At 46.0% G+C, this 21,468-nt stretch overlaps 1 protein-coding gene and 3 non-coding genes across 4 annotated transcripts in view; all 4 read left to right on the forward strand.

The window, feature by feature from the left end:
* Nucleotides 1-884: 884 nt before the first annotated feature.
* LOC107118457 (carnitine O-acetyltransferase-like) overlaps nucleotides 885-21,468 on the forward strand; it is a 47,087-nt gene continuing 26,503 nt past the window's right edge. The window contains 7 exon segments of the mRNA XM_015420803.1: nucleotides 885-1,049; nucleotides 4,344-4,580; nucleotides 8,313-8,323; nucleotides 10,697-10,746; nucleotides 14,959-15,030; nucleotides 18,428-18,473; nucleotides 19,746-19,911. Of these exon segments, the coding sequence (XP_015276289.1) occupies nucleotides 984-1,049; nucleotides 4,344-4,580; nucleotides 8,313-8,323; nucleotides 10,697-10,746; nucleotides 14,959-15,030; nucleotides 18,428-18,473; nucleotides 19,746-19,911 (648 nt within the window). The 5' untranslated portion in view covers nucleotides 885-983.
* Nucleotides 8,193-8,264, forward strand: TRNAC-GCA. The gene has a single exon. It is a non-coding gene; the product is annotated as a tRNA-Cys (tRNA).
* Nucleotides 9,056-9,127, forward strand: TRNAC-GCA. The gene has a single exon. It is a non-coding gene; the product is annotated as a tRNA-Cys (tRNA).
* TRNAC-GCA lies at nucleotides 10,410-10,481 on the forward strand. Its single transcript has one exon. It is a non-coding gene; the product is annotated as a tRNA-Cys (tRNA).

A 21,468-nucleotide genomic window follows, 5' to 3' on the forward strand; every position in this document is an offset into this window, starting at 1 on the left:
TTAGACTACATTCCTTCTGAAAACACAGTAGTAAATCAGGTAGGGCAAGAGCTGGCCAAGGCTAAGGAAAGTGGGTGATTGAAGGACGATGTCCTGTGGAGACTCCCCAAAACAGCCCTCCAGGCTGAGGCACAGAAAACCATCCTAGTGGTTTTGACAGATATCAGCTTTGTGACACAGGTCAACAGCCATCGGAGCACTAAATCTGCTATTTCCTTTTCCATCACCTGTACCTTTCTCAGTTGTGAACTGTGCATTTCAACTGGGGAAGTTCCCCTTTGCAAACCCACTGTCTCCACCCCACCACCCAAAAATGGACCTCTTCCAATTGCTGCAGTCATGCAGAAGTCCTTCTGTGAAAAAAAGCAACAAAACAGCTCGGTAACCCAGAAGGGTTGCCAGCGTCCGGGTGGGACCTGGAGATCTCCAGACTACCACAGGGATCAGTCCCCTTGGAGAAAATGGCTTCTTTGTGGGGGGGGGGGGTTTGGATTCCGTGCCGTTACACCCAACAGAAGGGCCTCCCTTCCTTCCCCAAAACCCATCCCCCTCACTGAGTTCTCAGGCTTCACCCCTAAATCTCCGGGAATTCCCTAACCCAGGCTTGGCAACCCTGGCGCTAGGAAGTGCGTCCTGCTATAGGCTTGCAACAGGCCCAACGGTGTTACCAAAAAAAAGGGAACAATTTGCAGATGCAATTAAAGACCTGCTGTAGCACAGTTTGTTCTCTAGCGCAAAACCCCAACAACAAAACAAAAAAGCCCGCGCCGTTCATTCCAGACCGGGAGGAAGTATATTTTTGAAGGACCGCCAGCGGCGCTTCTCACAGGAGGAAAGTGGGAGGGGGGGAAAGCACTCAGCCCCCCTTTCAGCTTCCTCTGGTTCCCAGGAAGTGACAAGTATTTGCAGCCGGGTCAATAAGAGCCCTCCTTCCCACCCTTTGTAGCCCCTCTCTAGTCGGACGGGTGCATGGGACTCTGGCTATGGGAAGGTGGTGGCTGGTCTGGCAGCCGTGGCGCTGCAGAAAGCCCCCCGCTTTGCCGGCGACGGTGAGTCGACAGTTCTCTTTGCAGAGCCTGGCGCTTGCGAGGCCGGCGGGGGGCGGGGGAGTTGGGTGGGTGTGGTGACGGCGGCGAGTGTTTGTTTTGCACGATCCGTTGCAATGTGCGGACGTGCTAAACGTGGGGTGTGCAGAGAGACGGGGAGGGGGGCGCTTGGGGCGCGCGATGATGCGGCCGGGTTTCTGTCGGCAACGTGGAATTCCACCAGGCTCATTAATTTGGGAGTAGATTCAGGTGGGGGGTGGACGTGTGGGATCTGAAGCAACAGAACGACGTTTGAGTCCAGTGGCACCTTTAAGATCAGCAGAGTTTAATTCCGGGTACAAGATTCCGTGTGAAGAAGTGTGCGTGCACACGAAAAGCTTCTACCCGGGATTAAACTTTGTTGGCTTTAAAGATGCCACTGGACTCTCAAACTTCGTTGATTTGGGAATAGTAAAAGCGCCCTCTTTAGTGTGTGAGGCATGTTTCTGAGTAGATCGGGCTCCAGGCTTCCTTAGGAGTAAACAGAAAGGAGAAAAATGAGGCTGATCAAAGTCAGTGAGATTCGGGCCCCTATCCACGAGAGCCAAAATAGTAGTCTGGGTGACCAGACTAGGGAGTTGCATGTAACCATCTGCAGATTGCAGCCTGCAGGCAGAGCCGAAAAAAATAATTCTCGCTTCCATACGGCAGCCGACGCCGTGCAGGAAAGGCCGCTACTTTTGCCCGGAAGGAGCAGTTGTTAACATGAAACAAGTTCGCGGCTGATGTATTTGAACCTCTTTAGGAGGCTTCAGACGTGCAACCGAACTGCTAACATGAAAGCCTTTGTGTAGAGAGCGGAGGCTTTGGAGTCTTAATAAAACATTTCTGTTTTGACCCTGGCTTTTTTACCTGAAGGGCTCCATAACTTTTTTTGTTGTCTCTTTTAAATCTGCTTTTATGGTCTGCGTCTAGCTCGCAGGACTGTTATATGACTACTGTTTTAAGATGCTGAAGGTTGTTTTATGTTGTTTTAATACAGTGTTAACGTTTTCTAGAGACATGGCATGTAAACACTGAAAATAAATTTGTTGAGTCTTCAAGATAATATTCAGAAGGCCTTGAATTGAACTGAAAACAACAACAGCAAAGAGCTTTTGGAACAAATTTTGAGTCCAGTGGAACTTTTAAGACCAACAAAGTTTAATTCTCTGTGTAAGCTTTCATTTGCATGGACACTTCTTCAGATACATCTTGACAGTAGCCCTTCCTGGCAACTAACACACCCCCCCCATATGTAAGGCTTGAGAAAGTCTGTTTCAATGTATCTTCAGTGTGCCTGTGCACAAAAGCTTATACCCAGAATAAAACTTTGTTGGTCTTAAAGGTGCCCCCGGACTCAGACTTTGTTCTGCTGCTTCAGACCAACACGGCTACCCCACCTGGATCTACCTTCATAGAGAGCTTTTGGGTGATTCCTCACCAGTTCTAAGTGCCTCAAGCCCTGTGCCCATGGTTTTAGTCACAGAAGAAGAAGATTTGGATTTATACTCCTCCCTTCTCTTGGAGTCTCTGAGCAGCTTAGAGGCTCCTTTCCTTTTCTGTCCCCACAGCAGACACCCTATAAGGAATCCGGGAGTCTGCAGGAGGGGGGGATGAAATGTACAGACTGTAAAGCTGAAATAGGCAGCTGGTGGCTCAGGGGCCTCCTCTTGACCCCTCTGCAGAGCTTTTGAATGCCATTTCCTTCAACTGTCACACACTGCTGCTGCTCTTAACCACTACACTAAACTAGACACAGACTTTTGATTCTTTTTAATTCAAAGGGGAAAAAACACCACCACAATAGCAACATGAAGGGAAAAGACACCTTAGTTAACAAAAGACATAGTTATTGCATCACAGGGTTCCAAGTCAACTCAGTCTGCCGTGCATCTTGTTAGTACTTAGATGGGAGACCACCAAAGGAAGTCCAGGCTTGCTATGCAGAGGGCAGGCAATGGCAAACCACTTTTGAATGTCTCTTGCCTTGAAAACCCTACAGGTTGTCATAAATCATCTGTGACTTGACTTGCATTTTCTACCATGTTTAAGCAGTTGTCATTTTGTTTTACTGTAAGTGTGTGCGTGGATACATATATAGTGGATAAATCTGCAAACATTTTTGTGCCCATTCATGAACTGTTGGGGCTGTCCGTTTGTCACTTCCTGTGTCTCGCAAATACAGTTCTGGCTGCCGCAATGAGGTGTAATACAGTAGAGTGCAGGGGGTTAGGAACCTGTGGTACATAATTAAGCAACAAGGCTGCAATTAACAGAGATAAATTTAATCCAAAACTGACTTCCATTACATCTGAGCAACCTTGGCAGTAGTTTTTTGCTTATGGACAAGTCCATCACATATGATGAAAGTCTGTCTTGGTGATTTACTTATCCGGTCAATTACCATAAATTTTAGTTAGTTTATGTGATGTAAGATACCACTGATGTAACATTTTCAATAAGTTCTCCTTACACAGAGACGATACTGTGAATTTAGAGCCAGATATCAATGTGCATCTCCAAGTTTCACTAGAGATAGTCTGACCCAAATCCCTTTCCCATCTATTAAAAAAAATTGTTTATTTACCAGTTCAGTATTGCAAAGAACACATGGCCACTGTGAGACAGGATCCTTTACTGGATGGATACCTGGTCTGACCCAGCGAGGATCTTCTTATGGTTCGGGGGAGGACATCTTCCTAGGGTATTGTTAAAGTACACATGGACTTGGGTACACATGGACTTGGATAGAGGGGTGGGAACCCCATGAGAGAGCAGGAAAATGTTTGAGCCACTGAAGGAGGTGTGGGAACAAGACAAGGTGCCACTGGTGTATTCCTCTAAATTCAGCAAAAAACCACAACCCTTCAGTTTGGTACGGGGGGCGGGGTTGTTTCTCAGTCCAGCGTATCTTACAGGTGGTTGTGAAGACAAAACGTGGGACCAAGTGCACTGAACTTCTTGGAAGAAGGGTATCATGTAAATATGTGGTCACATGGACACAGCCAATTGCTAGCCTGTTCATGCTAACAGCTAGTCATGTGACTTGATTTTATACAGTGAGTTTGTATTGGGTCAGGGTGGTTTGATGGGAGACCTCGAGAGACTTTTGTCCTGGGGTACCACAGTGGCTCTTGGAAACGTTTTACAGCTGAGGCGGGTAAAAGCTTTGTTGGGCTACAGTTTACCATCTTTGTGAGCCTGTAATCTGCCTTGGACCTCAGTGAGAAAGGTAGACTATAAAGTAAATAAACATGGCCTCCTTCTCTCTTCCAGGCCCTCTACCCCAGAAATGCATCCACTTTCCCCCTCCCTCAACAGCCCTTGCCCCCTCTGGCCCAAACCATGGCTCGATATCTGCGTTCTCTGGAGCCCTTGGTGAGCCCTGAGGAGCTGGAGCAGTCGAAGGAGCTGGTGGCCGAATTTGGGGCTCCCGGAGGAGAAGGGGACAGACTCCAGGCCCGGCTGCAGCGCCGGGCAGCTCGCATGGAGAATTGGGTAAGGAATCCGGGAGTCTGCAGGAGGGGGGATGAAATGTATAGACCGTAAAGCTGAAATAAGCAGCTGGTGGCTCAGGGGCCTCCTACTGCACAGCTTTTGAATGCCATTTCCTTCAACTTCTTTGTCACACACCGGCAAAGGGCTCTTTTAAATCATGTATGTTTAAATGTTGTCCAGACCTGGATGGCCCAGGCTAGCCTGATCTTGGCAGATCTTGGAAGCTAAGCAGGGTCAGCTCTGGTTAGTACTTAGATGGGAGACCACCAAAGGAAGTCCAGGCTTGCTATGCAGAGGGCAGGCAATGGCAAACCACTTTTGAATGTCTCTTGCCTTGAAAACCCTACAGGTTGTCATAAATCATCTGTGACTTGACTTGCATTTTCTACCAAATCCAATCTCCTCCTCCCCCCTGTGTGAAGAACACAGATTGCCCTTTTCTGAGGAGCATCACCTTTTTTAGTGCGGGGTCCTTAATCTTGTTGAGCCCTATGGGCACATTTGGAGTCTTGAGAACAGGGAGTGGGCCCAGTCACAAGATGGCTGCTGTAAGGGCTGGGGCCAGTCCACAGAATCTGGAGGCATTTCTGTTTGGTCATTTTTTTCATTTTTTTACCCTGCCTTTTTCCCCAGTGGGGACTCAAAAAGTGGTGTATATCATTCTCCACAGTTTTACACTTTATCCTCCTTACAACAACCCTGTGAGGTAAGTTAGGCTGTGTGTGTGTGTGTGAGTGGCCAGATATTGCCTGTAAAATAAAAGGGAACCGCTTTTCTAAGAAAAGAGAGGTAAAATTGGGATTTCCCGTATTTTTCAGTGTCATCGTGATCTTGTCCCTGTTGTCCTTTCCCAGGTTTTGCAATACCAGCTTGCAGTGGTAGAACCCCCCCCCCTTCTTCTTAGCAGGCTTCCGTGGCAGAGCAGGGGTTCAGACCTGAGTCTCCCGGATCCTGGTCCGACACTCTAATCATTGTGCTCTGCTGTCAGCTGTTTCTGAACTGATACACTCTACAGACACAGAACTGATCTCTCCTGGCCTTTTCTGAGGCAACGTCTGCTCCAGTGGTAGAGAAGAGCCAGGGCTTGCTGTTTGGTTTGGGGATGGAGCAACTGGGCCTCGTGACACTTATGGGCCCTACGTTGGGGCTCATGCAGCCATGTCATGCCTCTCTCTTTGGCACTGGTCTTTGAAGCACTCCCGCCCTGTTTGCCCCCAAGGCATATCCGGCTTCCTTAGGTACCCGGGGCCAGTGTCATTCCCTAGAACAGATTTTAGGAACAGCCCTGGCTTACAGTGTAGGCGTCCGATCTGTCTAACTCGGTATCATGGATTTTAGCAGAAAAGGGCCTGTTTCAGCTGTCTTGTCACCTTGAGGTATTTGAACTGGGGATGCCAGAGATTGAACATGGAACCCTCTGAAGGTAAAACAAGATGCAGTATCGTGAGCCACAGCCCCTTCCCGTCAATGAATTTGTTCCTTTTCTTCCCCTAAGGAGACTGGAAGTGACTGTGGAGGATATAATCAATGAAGGCTTCTGTTGAGGGGGCCTCATATCTCTGATAATCCAGAATTCATGATTGTGGCTGGTTGGGTTTCTTAGATGCTTCCTGCCTTTTCAAAAAACAGTCTCAAACTCCAGCTGCCAGGTCTGTGGGGATTTCTGTGTCATTTCTGTTCCTCTCCGCTTTTGCACTGAGAAGAAAGTTATGAGGGGAAAATGAGGAGGGAGGAGAACCACATACGCTGCCTTGAGGCCCTCAGGTGAAGGAAAGGTCATATTTAAAAATTAAATGCTAAGCACTTATCCTTATTAAAGGCATTTGGAGCATTCAAAGTGCTTCAGATAAATTTACCTTCTTGTAAGCCTTGCAAGTAGGTCACAATTATTATCCCTATATTGCTAATGGACGTGTAATGAGTGTTATATTTGAAGTGAGATTAGAACCTGAAACTTGTTGAATCATGCTTTGGTAACTGTTGGTAGCGGCTGTTCTATACTCTGTTGCATAAAGTAGGAGACTAATATCTTTGGAAAGGACGCTTTGCTTCACCCTGAGGGGGACATAATTAATTCACATTGTATATACTTTATAGTGCATCCCTTTCAAACATTTCAGTAGGAGCTGCAGAAAGCAGGGCTGTTCACATTTTACTTCTCAATATTCTGTGGTAACATAAGAAAAGCACAAAAATCTGTCAGCACTTATTAAAGAATCCTTTTTCTGGAAGTCTGAAGTTCTTGCTTTCTTTTTAAAGCAACCTTCTTGTCCTCATGACAGTGCCTGCTATGAAAAGCCAAAGAATTGGTGGAATGAGATTTCCCAGTAGTTGGGTTAGGTCTTTGGGGGTTTTTTATCCTCCTTGCCCTTTCCCCTGTCTAACAAAACCGGAATAAATTATTCTAAAAGTAATAAGCAATATATTAATGTGAAATAAAGAATTACGCAAATGTGCTTGATTGGCATAATTTATTCAGGTTTGCAACCAAGAAACCAGAAGGTGACGGAGACTGGGAAGGGCAGCCATGAGGGAGCTAGAAAAGATCCTTATGTGTAAGGATGTGTCACTGGTGATCAAGATAATTCATACCATAGTATTCCCCATTACTTATATACGGCTGTGAAAGTTGGACAGTGAAGAAAGCTGACAGGAAGAAAGTTGATTCATTTGAAATGTGGTGTCGGAGGAATGTTATGAAAACTGTGGACCACCAAAAAGATGAATACATGAGTCCTAGACCAAATCAAACCTGAACTCTCCCTAGAAGCTCAAATGACTAAACTGAGGCTATGATACTTTGGTCACATTACGAGGACTAGAGTCACTGGAACAGACAGGAAAAGACAGTCATGCTAGGAAAAGTTGAAAGTAGCAGGGAAACATGAGATTGACTGGCCACCAGTTGCCAATTTCAGCTTTAGCTCTTTATCCTCTTCCCACAGACTCCCGGGTTCTCTTGCACTAACGTTTTTTGTATCTGTATCACATTTGCCGACTTACGTTCAGCTTACAATTACCTTTAACCCCCCAAGATCCTTTTCACGTGGACTACTACTGCCAAGCCGAGAATTCCCCATTGTATACCTGTCCATTGGATTCTTTTTGCCTAAATGCATAACTTTCCATTTCATAGAATCATAGAGTTGGAAGGAACCTCCAGGGTCATCTAGTCCAACCCCCTGCACAATGCAGGGAATTCACAAATACCTTTCCCCCCAGACCTCCAGTAGCCGCTGTCCCACGCTCAGAAGATGACAAAAAACCTCCAGGATCTCCAGCCAAATTGGCCGGGATAAAAATTGCTTCAAAGTGGTGATCAGCATTTCTCTGGGAATGTAAAGAAAGGGCCATGTTGGATTTCATGTTGTCAGTCTCAACTCAGCAGCCTTGGAACACATCCAACACTTCCCTCAAGTACTGTAGGCTGAGTAATGATGTTTAGAGAGAAATTAATTCAAATATGTAACTAGTTAAGCATGACATACAATGAAACATAATTGTAGTTTCTGTGGGTGGAAAATAATTAGAATAGCTAACAAACCTGTTAGTGTCTGTAGATCAAAGAAGGCTATGTAGACAAACCAGTATTCTTAACTAGACTTCTTAGTAAGAAGGAAGTGTGTTGGGGGTATAGCTCAGCGGTAGAGCATTTGACTGCAGATCAAGAGGTCCCTGGTTCAAGTCCGGGTGCCCCCTCTTTTTAATAGGCAAAGCATATTTATTAAGCCCTCCCTGTTCCAAAAGAGTCATTGGTGGTTAATTATTTTTAAAAGTCTTTTACCAAAGATAATATGAGAGTGAATGGTGAGATAGATCCTGAATCATTAACTACGGTTCTTTGTGACAGACATATATAATTTGGAGGGGGGGTATAGCTTGGTTGGTAGAACATTTGATTGCAAACCAAGGGGTTCTTGCTTCAATTTGTGCATGGAAGATAAAACAGCAGCCATTGAAAACCCTTTCAGATTGCCAAGGTGCATTCTCAACAACCTGCACCAGTAAGCAGACTTGCTGCTATGTTATGAGTTAGCTGAAGCTGTCAGTCTTCAAGGACTAGCCCTATGTGGAGGACACTGTAGTAGTCTAGCATGGAGAACTATGGCTGGATCATGTCTCTGAAGGAAGGGTAGCGAACGGTGGACCATGTGAAGTTGAGAAGACTGTTACTGGTGGAGAATCTTCTTGCTTACTGGTACTAACATTCCCTTAGTGTGTGCAAGCAAGTTTTGGGTATGCTCTTGGTATGCATGGGGATAAAAATGAGGCCCAGAATCTTTGCTGAGTGTTTAACTGCCCAGTCTGGAATATATCCCCGAACTCTTTCTAAAGCATAGATATCCAGTGGTTTATTCCTCAGGAGATATTCATATGGAAAGCATTATTGTAAAAGTAGGAAGGCAGTGATGCTTCAAGGCATGGCAAGGAACTATGTGGCCAAACCAGTGCGCATAACTAGACTTCATGATGAGTTTAATGTGTGTGCTGGGGGTATAGCTCAGCGGTAGAGCATTTGACTGCAGATCAAGAGGTCCCTGGTTCAACTCCGGGTGCCCCCTCTTTTTAAAAAGAGATGATGGATTTAGTAAGACCTCTCTGCTCTAAAATATTCATGATAGGTTAAAAAAATTAAAAATCTTTTAGCAGAGATACGTGAGAGTGAATGGCGAGACAAATCCTGTATCACAAAGTAGTGTTCTTTGTGACAAATAACTGTAATTTGGGGGTAAAATTAAAAAACAGCATTGTTAAAAGTACTTGTTAGTGTAAATGAGCATGTTTTCTCCAAATCCTGAGCTCAGGAGTTCATTAGTTTGGGCTGCCAGTCATAAGAAAGGTAAGATCTTGATTTGTGAAATCCCACTGAGACACTCCTAGAACCTCCAAGTCCCTCTGCAGCGGCTCCAGTATGAGTGGAAGCATGAAGGTTGTTCCCTCTCAGGCTTAAGAAAGAAGACATCTCCCTCTTTTCCAAGGCTTTCTGAAATCATATTGAAAGCCTGGAGAGCCACTGTTCTTGTGCAGGCTTGGAGCAAGGCCCCAGACTATTTTAGGGCTTCACAGGTATAGTTGCCTTGTACTCTGAAAATAAAATGATAGCCCTTGAAAGACCTCTCAGACGATCAAGGTGTGTTCCCAGTAACCTGCACCAGCAAGCAGTCTTGCTGCTACATGTTGCACTAGCTGAAAATGTCAGTCTTCAAGGACAGCTCTATGTGGAGGACACTGTAGTAGTCCAGCATGGAGAACCATGGCCAGATCATGCCTCCTAAGAAAGGGCAGCAGCCAGTGGACCATGTGAAGTTGGGAAGACTGTTATTTACCAAAACTCCTGTTGCTTGCCACAATGCGTCCTCTAAGCTGTGGAGTCTTGTGAGCAACAACTACTGGCATTAAAGGTGTGAGTGAGCAGTTTGGCTACTGCTTAAATTAGTTTGCTCTGGAGTCATCCTTCCTGAGCTAAGACAAAAATATGTGAGCCGGAAGCTAAAAAACTGTGAGCTAGCTCACACTAATTCAGCTTAGAGGGAACACTGTTGCCAGTACTAATCTTCCCTTGCAATGTGCAAGCTGAAAGTAGTTTTGGGTATGCTCTTGGTATGTATGGGGATAAAAATGAGGACCAGTATCTTTGCCGAGTGTTTAACTGCCCAGCCTGGAATATATCCCAGAACTCTTTGTAAAGCATAGATATCCAGTGGGTTATTCCTCAGGAGATGTTCATATGGAAAAGGTTACTGTCAAAGTAAGAAGGTAATGATGCTTCAAGGTGTGTCAAGGAACTATGTGGCCAAACCAGTGTGCATAATTAGACTTTATGGTGAGATCAGTGTGTGTGCTGGGGGTATAGCTCAGCGGTAGAGCATTTGACTGCAGATCAAGAGGTCCCTGGTTCAACTCCGGGTGCCCCCTTGCCTCAGTTTTTTTTTTTTTAAGATGAAATTTGTTTATTTGATGATACAGAGGGCTGAAAAACCAACTACTTGAGGGTGAAACCTAGAAGTACTCCATAAAACCTGATGTGTAATTATTTGTTAGTAAGTTTTTAGATGATACTGTTGAGGGCCCTGGTAAGGACTGGATGGCCTAGTCAAGCCTGCTCTTGTCAGATATTGGAAGTTAAGCAGGGTCAGCTCTGGTTAACATTTGGATGGGAGACTACCAAGGAAGGTTCAGGGTTTCTACAGAGAGGCAAGCAATGGCAAACCACCTCAGTGCATCTGTTGCTCTTGAAACCTCTACGAGCTTGCTGTAAGTCGGCTGCTACTTGGTGGCACTTTCCACCACCAAGAGGGTTAACATTTGGATGGGAGACTACCAAGGAAGGTTCAGGGTTTCTACAGAGAGGCAAGCAATGGCAAACCACCTCAGTGCATCTGTTGCTCTTGAAACCTCTACGAGCTTGCTGTAAGTCGGCTGCTACTTGGTGGCACTTTCCACCACCAAGAGCTGTTAAATTAACATGAATAATATAACACATTTTAAGCAATTGCTGTTCATTGTATATGCTGCCATTTTGTGGAGAATGGCAGCCCATCCAGAAAGGAGCAGGTTTTGTCTTATCTTCAAGTAGCAGAAGGAAAGGGTCTAATTGAGCATCCTTTCAGTGGAATATGAGTAATGAAGGGGCAACCAGTGAAAATGTTCAATATTGGTAAGTGTAAGGGCACATTAGGACAAAAATCCCAACTTCAAGTATAGGCTAACAGGGTCTGAGCTTGCTGAAACTGAAAGGAGAAAAGATCTTGGGGTCTTGGTGGATAGTTCAATGAAAGTGTCAGCCCACCACTGTTTGCCAGTTCGGTGTAGTGGTTAAGTGTGTGGACTCTAATCTGGGAGGACCGGGTTTGATTCCCCACTCCCCTACATGCAGCCAGCTGGGTGACCTTGGGTCAGCCACAGTTCTCACAGAGCTGTTCTCGTGAGCAGTCCTCTGAGAGCTCTCTCAGCTCCACCTACATCACAGAATGTCTGTTGTGGGGAGAGGAAGGGCAGGAGATTGTAAGCCACTCTGGGTGCGTTCAGACTGGGCATTTACAACGGTATAGATGCCGGTTGGAATCTGTGTACTTACCGGCGTTCACACAGTGAACATCTGCCTTCTGTCCCTAACCGTTGTAAAGAGCTTTACACCATTGTATTCTGCCACTAGGTCCCCAAGTGGTGGTATCCTGAGTGCAACAGTTGTAATCACTTTCCCCCCCCTCCCCCGTCTGATCGCTCTCCACCGTTGCAGAGCCACTTCCGTTCGGAAGCCTGAGGCTTCCGATTTTCGCCGGCCATTTTTTTTTTTTAAGGTCGGCGATATGCGCTTGGACGAAACTTCGCCCTGGCGTCTGTTTAAAAAAGAAAAGAAAAGGGCCTTAGTTTAGCGTTTCGGAGGCGTCCAGGACCTCAGGGAGGCTACTTTGCTCTTTAAACATTAAAGGTAAGTCCTTACCTTTAAAGTTTAAATGTAAGACAGGGTTTTTTGCGCATGCGCGAAGATCGCCATTCTGTGGATGGCTGCCTATGCGCATGCTCAAACGGAGTTTTTTAAAAAAACAAAAAACGCCAATGCCCACTGTGTGTGGACGGGCATACAGCGATGGGCTCTGCAGACAGGAGGTGAGTATGATCGCGTTTCAGCTGGCATAAACTGCACCGGTCCCAACCGGTACAGTTTATGCCGGCTGAAACGCCCCGTCTGAACGCCCCCTCTGAGACTCCAAGTGAAGGGCGGGGATAAATCCAGTCTCTCCTCCTCCTCTTCTGTTTTAGGATTTTTTAGGAAAGAGATTGGGAATAAAATGGCTGATATTGTAATGCCCCTGTATAGATCTACGGTGTGGCCTCATTTGGAATACTGTGCACAGGTCTGGTCACCCTATCTAAAAAAGGACGTTGCAGAGCTGGAAAAAGTATGGAGGAGGGCAACCGAGATAATTAGGGGGTTGGAGCACCTTCTGTATGAGGAAAGGCTGAAGAGTCTGGGATTTTTCAGTTTAGAAAAGAGACGACGAAAGGGGGAACATGATGGAGGTTCATAAAATGATGTATGGGGTGAAGAGAGTTGACAAAGAGAACTTTTTCTCCCTCTCCCAAAATACTAGAACTCGATGGCATCCAATGATGCTGTTGGGCAGTAGGTTCAGGACAGACCAAAGGAAATACTACTGTACCAAAAGTGGGGGACCCCTTGGCAACCCTATCTGTCCCCCTTTGCACTCTGAACATTGATTCATGCAAAAACAAAGAGCCAGTTTGGTGTAGTGGTTAAGAGTGTGGACTCTGATCTGGGAGAACCAGGTTTGGTTCCCCACTCCTCCACATGCAGCTGCTGGTATGACCTTGAGTCAGTCATAAGTTCTTTCAGAGCTGTTATCTCAAGGGTACTACTGTACACATAGGGTACTACTGTACACATAGAGTGATTAAAAGGTGGAATTTGCTGCCAGAGGATATAGTGATGGTCACAGGATAGATAGATTGATTCATGGAGGATACGTCTATCACTGGCTACTAGCCATGGTGACTGAGGGGAACTTCCACATTCAGAGTCACTAAACCTCTGAATCCTAGAGCCAGGAGGCAACATCAGGGGAAGGCCTCGGCCTCTGTGCACTGTTGTTGGCCCTCTAGAGGAACTGGTTGGCCACTGTGTGACAAAAAAATCTGGACACACACGACCCAATCAGTTAAACAAGTATAAAGCCAACAGTCGTGATAGTCTGACCCACAATCAAACAGTCATAAGACTTATAAAGAATGCTGTTTATGTATTGCAATCTAAAGCACTACAACATGATACACAACTCAATAGAAAATCCTTGAACCAAGGTACATAATCAACGTCGTCTCCAGATTACATAACAACGTTTCAAAAAATGGATCTTCTTCATAAACAGCATTCTTTATGTCTTATGACTGTTTGATTGTGGGTCAGGCTATCACAACTGTTGGCTTTATACTCGGCCACTGTGTGAGACAGGATGCTGGACTAGATGGACCTTTAGTCTGATCCAGCAGGGCTCTTCTTATGTTCGTATAAAAAGTCCTGCTTAAGCTAATCACTAGTAAGACAAAGAGGAAGGCCTTGAATGATGTGGGCATCCCAGGGGTGTAGGTTGTAGTAATCTGTGGCTCTAGGCTTTAATCCTTGGCATCTTAAGTTATAAGATCTGTGAAAGCAGGAATTGGAGGGAAAATTGGATTCCATCAGAGATCCCAGAGAGCTGCTGCCAGTCAGAGTAGGCAGTGCTGAGCTAAGGAGGATACGTGGCCTGATGATTTAAGAAGAAGAAGAGATTGGATTTATACCCCTCCCTTCACTCGGAGTCTCAGAGCAGCTTACAATCTCCTTCTCTTCCTCTCCCCACAACAGACACTCTGTGAGGTATAACCTCACTTCATATACGTGCTCCAGACCAGAACATTATGAATTTGTATACATCAAAACCAGCGTTTTTAGTTGTGCCCAGGAAGAGACTGGGAGGCCAGTGCAATTACTTCAGCATGAAGGGTGATGTAGAACTTTGTGTACAGTACAGCAAGTATTGACTGGACATCCTGGACCAAGTGGAAGCTTCTGAATGGTCTTCAAAGGCAGCTTCAAGTACAGTGTAATAAAATAGGCCTGCTTGGACATGACAAAGCAATTTATGTCAAACAAGTCTCTGTGAAGAATCTACTCAGCCTAGTACCAGGTCGAGTAGGGCTGCCAAGTGGGGGTGGGGGGCAGGTAACCTCCCGCTTTGGAGGCCCGATTTTCGCCGCGGCGGAATTGGGCCCTGGGGGAACACACACCCCCCGCGCGCGTGCGCATCACCAGGAAGTGACATGGGCACGCCGGTCACCCTGGGGGCGGGGCCACGGCCATACAAGGGAAAGCCCCCCAGCTTGCCTGGCATTCTCCCGTCACTTTCGAGTGATGTGCGTGCGGCGCGCGTGCATGCACGCACACACAAGACGCCAGCTGGGAGCCCCCCGCTCCCAGTGAAGATACACTTGGCAACCCTAAGGTTGAGTGTAAACTGGATCACAGCCCATTTTTTGGAAGTGGGCCGATGATGAGAAACAGAGTATGCACAGGATCAGTTATTTAGCTTTTCATGGTTAAAATAGTCCCCCCCCCTCATTAAAATTTGCAGCCAATTTATGGCGACCCCATAAGGTTTTCAAGGCAAGAGACCAACAGAAGTGGTTTGCCATTGCCTGCCTCTGCGTGGTAACCCTGGACTTCTTTGGTGGCCTTCCATCCAAGCACTAATTAGGGCCGACCCTGCTTAGCTGCTAAGATCTGATGACATTGGACTTGCCTGGGCTAACCAGGTTAGGGTGAAATAGTTTTCCGGGTGGGGTTTTTGGCCACTCGTGCAGGGCTTGAGAAAGACCTTTAAGCCACAACTAGATGCTTTCAGTATTACTTTCCCCACACAGGAAGCTTGGAACACATGGAAGAGAGGAGAGTTGAGAGTACTGGGTTGGCCATTGAGTATATATAAAATTTATACCTTGCCTGTCTGCCTTTATCAGGGCCTCCAAGGGGACTAACAGATTTTTAAAAAAAAGTCTTAAAACCATTAAAACCAAACAAAATCGTGTCATTAAAAGAGTTAATCTCAAAGCTAAAATACACATTCAAGAACAAAAAACAATTAAAATGTAGGGCAGGAAGGAGGGAATGCCACCTGCTGAAACAATAAGTCTCCTTTTAACTACAGTGAGCAGTTACAGTTGATATTTACAAGCAGTGCAAAGCAAGATTAATATTAGTGTGCTGTCAAAAAACGGAAATATTTAAGTATTCGTACTAAAAAAGTTTTTATGAGTCTACTAAGGAGGTGGCCTGCTGCCCCTCTGGATAATTCTCTGTCCCTAGGGTTGCCAAGTCCTATCTCCCCCCCCCCAGCGGGGGACTTTGGGGGGGCGTTCCTGGAGGGGGCATGGTATCTCTGATGTGATGATGTCACATTGGGGATGTCCCCCCCCCGCCCACCTACCCGACAGGGGCCCCTTTAACTGCAGGGAGCCAGCATTCCCCAGCGCGTCTGACCTCCACGAAGAAACGCCGGCTCCCTGCAGTTAAAGGGGCCCCTTTAACTGCAGGGAGCCAGCGTTTCTGCGCCTGATTAGCTGGCCCGCAGCCACCCTCTCCTCCTCTCTCAAGAGAGAAGGGAGAGTGGTGGCGGCAGGTGTTGGGCCTTGGGGGGTAAAAGCCCCCCAAAAGTGGGGGACCCCTGCCAAACCAGTGGGTTTGGCAACCCTATCTGTCCCCCTTTGCACTCTGAACATTGATTCATAGCAAAAAGAAAGAGCCAGTTTGGTGTAGTGGTTAAGAGTGTGGACTCTGATCTGGGAGAACCAGGTTTGGTTCCCCACTCCTCCACATGCAGCTGCTGGTATGACCTTGAGTCAGTCATAAGTTCTTTCAGAGCTGTTCTCTCAAGGGCAGTTCTCAAGAGAGCCCTCTCAGCCCCACCTACCTCACTGGGTGTCTGTTGTGGGGAGGGGAAGGGAAAGGGATTGTAAGCCGCTCTGAGACTCCTTCAGGTAGTGAAGGGTGGGGTATAAATCCAATCTCTTCTTCTTCTTTGAGGCATGTCACTACTCTTCTTAGAAACTTTTTTTCTAGTGTGAAAGTGGCTACGTCATAAATTTGCAGAGCAGGTGTGGTCTCAGGTTAATGACTCTGGGGGCCAGGATAAAAGTCCAAGATGGGGCTCCAGAATCAGGGCCATCCATGCTGGGGCCAAGCAAGGGGCAACCCTCACACTGTGTGAGGTGTGTGGGACCTGTCCCTAGAAGTCAAATGCCCGAGCCTCACACAGAGCGGGCCCAAACTGCCACTGCTGACATGGTTGCCCGAGCCCCCAACAGGGTGGTCGCAAGTGGCTATCTCTGCAGGCTGGTTGCCTGGGCTGACACAGGATAAGTGCAAGCGGCAGTGGCCTGATCGTGGTAAAAATCTTTCCTCCCCTCTGGTGGGGCCCTCTCCAGAATGGAGCCTGGGGCAGCTGCCCTGGTAATGGTTCCCCTTGAGGGAAGAAGTCCTTTCGAAACCGATGAAAACAAAGTGTGTCTGTTCCAAAGCAGCGCCTTAACTGCTAAATCACAGGGCTGTATTGAGAGTGACTATTCATCTCTCCTATAATCATCTCTGCAGATAATAGCCCTCTGACTGAAGAGAAGTTCATTTGTTCCTGGTATGTGAAAACCGTGCATCCCAGCCAAAGATAGCTCATGTTATTTTTTGAAGAGATTTAAAATAAATCCAATCACTCTTGAAATGGTTAAGTAGGAATCGCAGTGATACAAAAATAACCCTGCAGGTGTAAGTGAAATCAGATAGACACGTGCCACGTGTCCTGCCTTTTCCTAGTTATTTTAAGATTAAAATATAAAATACAATTACTGAGATTTTCACCTGAGCGCTTTCAGAAAGATTAGATCGTCTCACCCTGCCCACATCTGAGAGATTATGGGGTGTTTGGGGTACAGCTGTCTTATATAGACCCAGTTACATGAGACTCACACAATTGTATCAAAACCATTTATCTCATCTGAAAATATACGATGTAAGCGCGTTTCTGAGCTTAGAGTTTTCTTTCCCATAGAAATACATGTTGCAAATCGATGATCTGTCCATTCTTCATATTGTGAAGTTTAATTCTGAAGGTACTTCCAGTGATTTCATAATTATCTTTCTCAAGAATGTAACAATGAGACAACTTTGCAAATTCGTGTTTTGCAGAAACTGTCAGGCCAGCTTTTGTTTACTCATCTGTACCATTGACCGTAAGGTTTGGTGTCAGCCCTGTTCCTGGTTAACAGGATGTTTCTAAAATCTATTAAAAGGATACTTACTTTTTACTGTTGAAATAATTACAAATACAGTAATGGTCAGCTTACCTTCTTTGAGAACATTCAGGTACAAAGTTATCTATCTAAGAGATTTTCTAGAGGTGTGACTTCAACAGATCTTTGAGATTTTGAAGTGCTTATGATTAAGGGCAAATTTCCCTAGAATTTGTGTGTTTTTTGATTTATTTAAAATTATATACTGGTTATAGCATCTCTGCTCTCAATTTAAGTGGAATTGTGATCTTGGATGTGAGCTTCTTGGTGAAATTTCGACGTTTGTTTTGTCTCAGGGGATGTCATTTAGTATTGAAACTTTAAAGAAAACTTGCTTAAGATGTAGGTATGTCAAATCTGTCTCACTCCAAAGAAGCTTGCAAAGATGTGTAATGTCTCTGGTGGATGATGGCACTGTTGTGGTGACATTGCCCATGTGCTATTAATTACTGGGATAACATAAGTGAAAAGTTGAGGAAAGGTTTAGGGATTAATGCGCCCTTCAATCCAGAAATCTTTTTATTAAACTATGTATCTAGGCTTCTTGTAAAATACCAAGAAATTCTTTTAAGCTTTACTACTGCTTCCAGACTTGTAATTCCCCGGTACTGGAAACAGAATATGATGCCAGATATGCACTGGTATTTCTGGCCACTGTGTGATATAGAGTGTTGGGCTGGATGGGCCTTTGGCCTGATACAACATTGGCGTCTCTTATGTTCTTATGTTCTTATGCAAGAATAGTTAGAGAAAGTCAAAGAAGTTTACGTTATTATGAAACTTTCATTTTCATTTGATCTCTTGTGGACCTTTGTTATTAGTCAAATTGAGTTAAATATGTGAATTGTATATTATAAAAATAAAGGTAATTTTTTAAAATTAAAAAAAAACTATTAAAATGATACAAAGTGTGTACCCCAGAGCTGGGTTAGAGTAGTATAATGGAGACTGGTGCTTGGAGGACTTTCTCTGGATTTAACAGGATTTCACCCCCCCCCTTTTCCACCCATGTAGGTTTACAGCAAAACTCATTGCTGGTGTGTTGGATTTCAAGGCCAAGATTGACCAGTGAGTATCCTTGATGATGTATCCAGCAAGTTGGTTAAATTCAAAGTTATGTACACAAGACTTGGCCTGTTTGTCATGACAGGGGGATATCAATGTTGCCCTGTGTCTATAGGACAACTTGGGAGGGGGTCAAAGAGGATCTGCTGTTTAAGGGGACATTGTTGAATCAATATAGATGATGAATCACCTAGGTGCGCCTTAGGCCTCTTGGTCTTGCCTTGCAGTGTGGAGAATCTTACCGTGCTTTTGTACCTCATCAGAAAGCTGAGGAGCACTAAAGGTTCTTCTCATTGTTTGGCAACAAACGGCAACATAGATGACCAGCTTACCCAGTAATTGTATGGTGTGATCTGGTGCCAAAGCACATGGTTTGCATCGAGAACACTCCAGGTTTGGTCCATGCCATCTCCTACCTGCTACCAATAGGGTGGACATTACTAATCTAGGTGGGCCAATGTTTAGCTTGGTATAAGGCAGCTTCCTCTGCCAAAGGCCACGGGTAGTTGCCTCCTGATAAATGTTCATCTGCATTCACCCATTATGCAGGTAAGAAAGAAGCTCTTGGGGAGGGATTCAGTGGTGAGGGGTAAGTTTGAAGTGGAGGGGGTGCAGAGTTAGTATGGTAGGAATCCCTCAAGCCTTTAATATTCCATGAACACAATACTAACAACAACCTTGTTTAAGAAAGTTTGGGAGAAAATGCTGTGATAGCTGCCTTTCCAGGGTGGAAGTATGAAAGACAAGTAGGAGGTAGGGTTGGGGGAGCAGGTTGGTTGTTTAAAGTAGGAAAGGCATTTAAGTGAAGTCACAGCGGCCTCTGAACTGGGCCTTGCTATAAAATGCGTCCCTGTGAAAACAGGAAGCTCATATTTGGGACATTGTATGGGGCAACTGAGTACATGAACAATCCTAGTGTTGCTTCCTGGCAGGTTGGTGATATGAGGGAACTTTTAGGACCATGTGGGGTTAAGGGTTCTTGTCTAGGGTTGCCACCTCTCTGTGGGGTGTGGATGTGTCCCAGAATTAAAATTCATCCTCATATTAGAGAGATAATCTTCCCTGGAGAAAATGGCTGCTTTGGAGGATGGACTCCATGTCATTATACCCTGCTGAGGTGTGTCCCCTCCCTGAATTCCACCTTCCCCAAATCTCCCAAGAATTTCCCAACACATAATTGGTAACCCTAGTCCCACCACCAGGAGTGGCAGTAGCCTTGAGATTGAGACTTGAAAGGCATTGGCTCACTTTCCTGGTTTTCCCCCCTCACGTCAGCCAGACCCTCTTGGTTGAATATTCCCGGGGCTACCCTCTATGCATGGACCAGTATTCCCGCATCTTCGCCTCATGCCGCCTTCCAGGACCAAAACACGATTCTGTCTTGCTGCCTCCACCAGGCCGGAGACCAGCCACGTATATCACAGTAGTCCGCAACTTCCAGGTAATTCTCCTTCACCCAAACCCATGAGAACCATCAATGCTCTGGACTTCTGAGAGGGCTTCTGTGCCGCTGAATCTAAGTGTCTGACTTTTTTCATCTGTGTAGCAGTAAAGAGTCCCAGTCAAAACAGACTATACATATGGGGAGAGATGGCATCCAAGAATTCTGGGAGTTACATCAGGGCCCTGAACGTTGTTTCTCTGCATGGTAATCTGGTATCTCCAGTTAAAAGGTTCATGGATAGCGGGGTGGGGGTGGAGGGGGAGAAACCTGCCGGAATCCCTGGGGAGTCAGAATAGACAGTTCCTGGGTTAAATTAATTCCTGAGTTAAAGTCAAGATATTTGTTATTTTGAAGTACTTCATGCTCTGGGACTAGGCTTACCATTTCCCCCCAGCTCCTGTTGCCCACTGCCACACCTGTGGCTGGCAGAGACACCCCCCCCCCCATTTTTTTAAAAAAAGCTGTTGGTGCAATGTCATTACACGACTTCTGTGGAAAACCCAGAAGTTATGTCAGACCACTCTAGGAATCACTGGAAACTCTAGTTTCCTAAAGTGGAGTGACATCAGAACTGATGCAACACCATTGTGCTGATGGGACTCCCCCATGGCCCCCTCCGACTCTCACTATTTTCCAGCCTCTGGCTGACAACCCTATCTAGGACCAACATACATGTAGGACTGTCTCCTGGTCTGCCCCCTTGCAGTAGTTTCATTCAGGGGTCTTTTTGTAGAAAAAGCGCAGCAGGAACTCATTAGCATAATAGGCCACACTGAACAGCAACAGCAGGAACTCATTAGCCTATTAGGCCACACCCCTGACACCACAGCAAATTAACATATTAGGCCACACCCCCATGTTACCAGAAGTGTGGTCATCCAGCCACACCCACCTTTTGCTTCTTATTCTGTTTACCTTGCTTGTTGTCAAAACCCAGGGCTTTTTTTGTAGCAGGAATCCCTTTGCAAGTTAGGCCACAAACCCCTAATGTAGCCAATCCTAATGAGTTCCTGCTTTTGGGTGTGGCCTATTATGCTAATAAGTTCCTGCTGGGCGTGGCCAACTTGGGAGCCAGCCGGAACTCCATTCCTGTGCGTTCCTGCCCAAAAAAAGCCCTGGTTTCATTCATCTGAGCAGGATTTCCTTGGCAGGTCAGATTAACCACTGCTTGTTCTAGAGCAGGGGTCCCCAGTGTGGTAGCTGGGGGCGCCATGGTGCCCACTGAGAGCTTTCCTGGCCCCCGCAAAGTGTTTTTAGAAAGTGAGTGGGGCAAAGCGGGGCATTTGCCCAGCAAGGCTTCTGGTTGGCTGATGGAGATGTGATTGATTTCTAAAAAATGTTGCTTTGGCAGCAACTGGCACCACAGCACAAGGATCTTCACTGTGTGACTGAAGGTAAGCTGTGGCGGCCATTTTGTGACTGGCTGCGCCTCCTGTGGCAGACCTTTTGAGCCAGTGCTCCACTACTCGGTGTCAGAATTCCAAAGGTGCCCACCAGCTGAAAAGGGTTGGGGACCCTTGTTCTAGAGTGTTTTAGCTTGTGGCACCAAGATTG

The sequence above is a fragment of the Gekko japonicus genome, unplaced genomic scaffold, assembly GCF_001447785.1.
Source record: "Gekko japonicus isolate JY-2015 unplaced genomic scaffold, Gekko_japonicus_V1.1 scaffold1882, whole genome shotgun sequence".
Lineage (NCBI taxonomy): Eukaryota > Metazoa > Chordata > Lepidosauria > Squamata > Gekkonidae > Gekko > Gekko japonicus.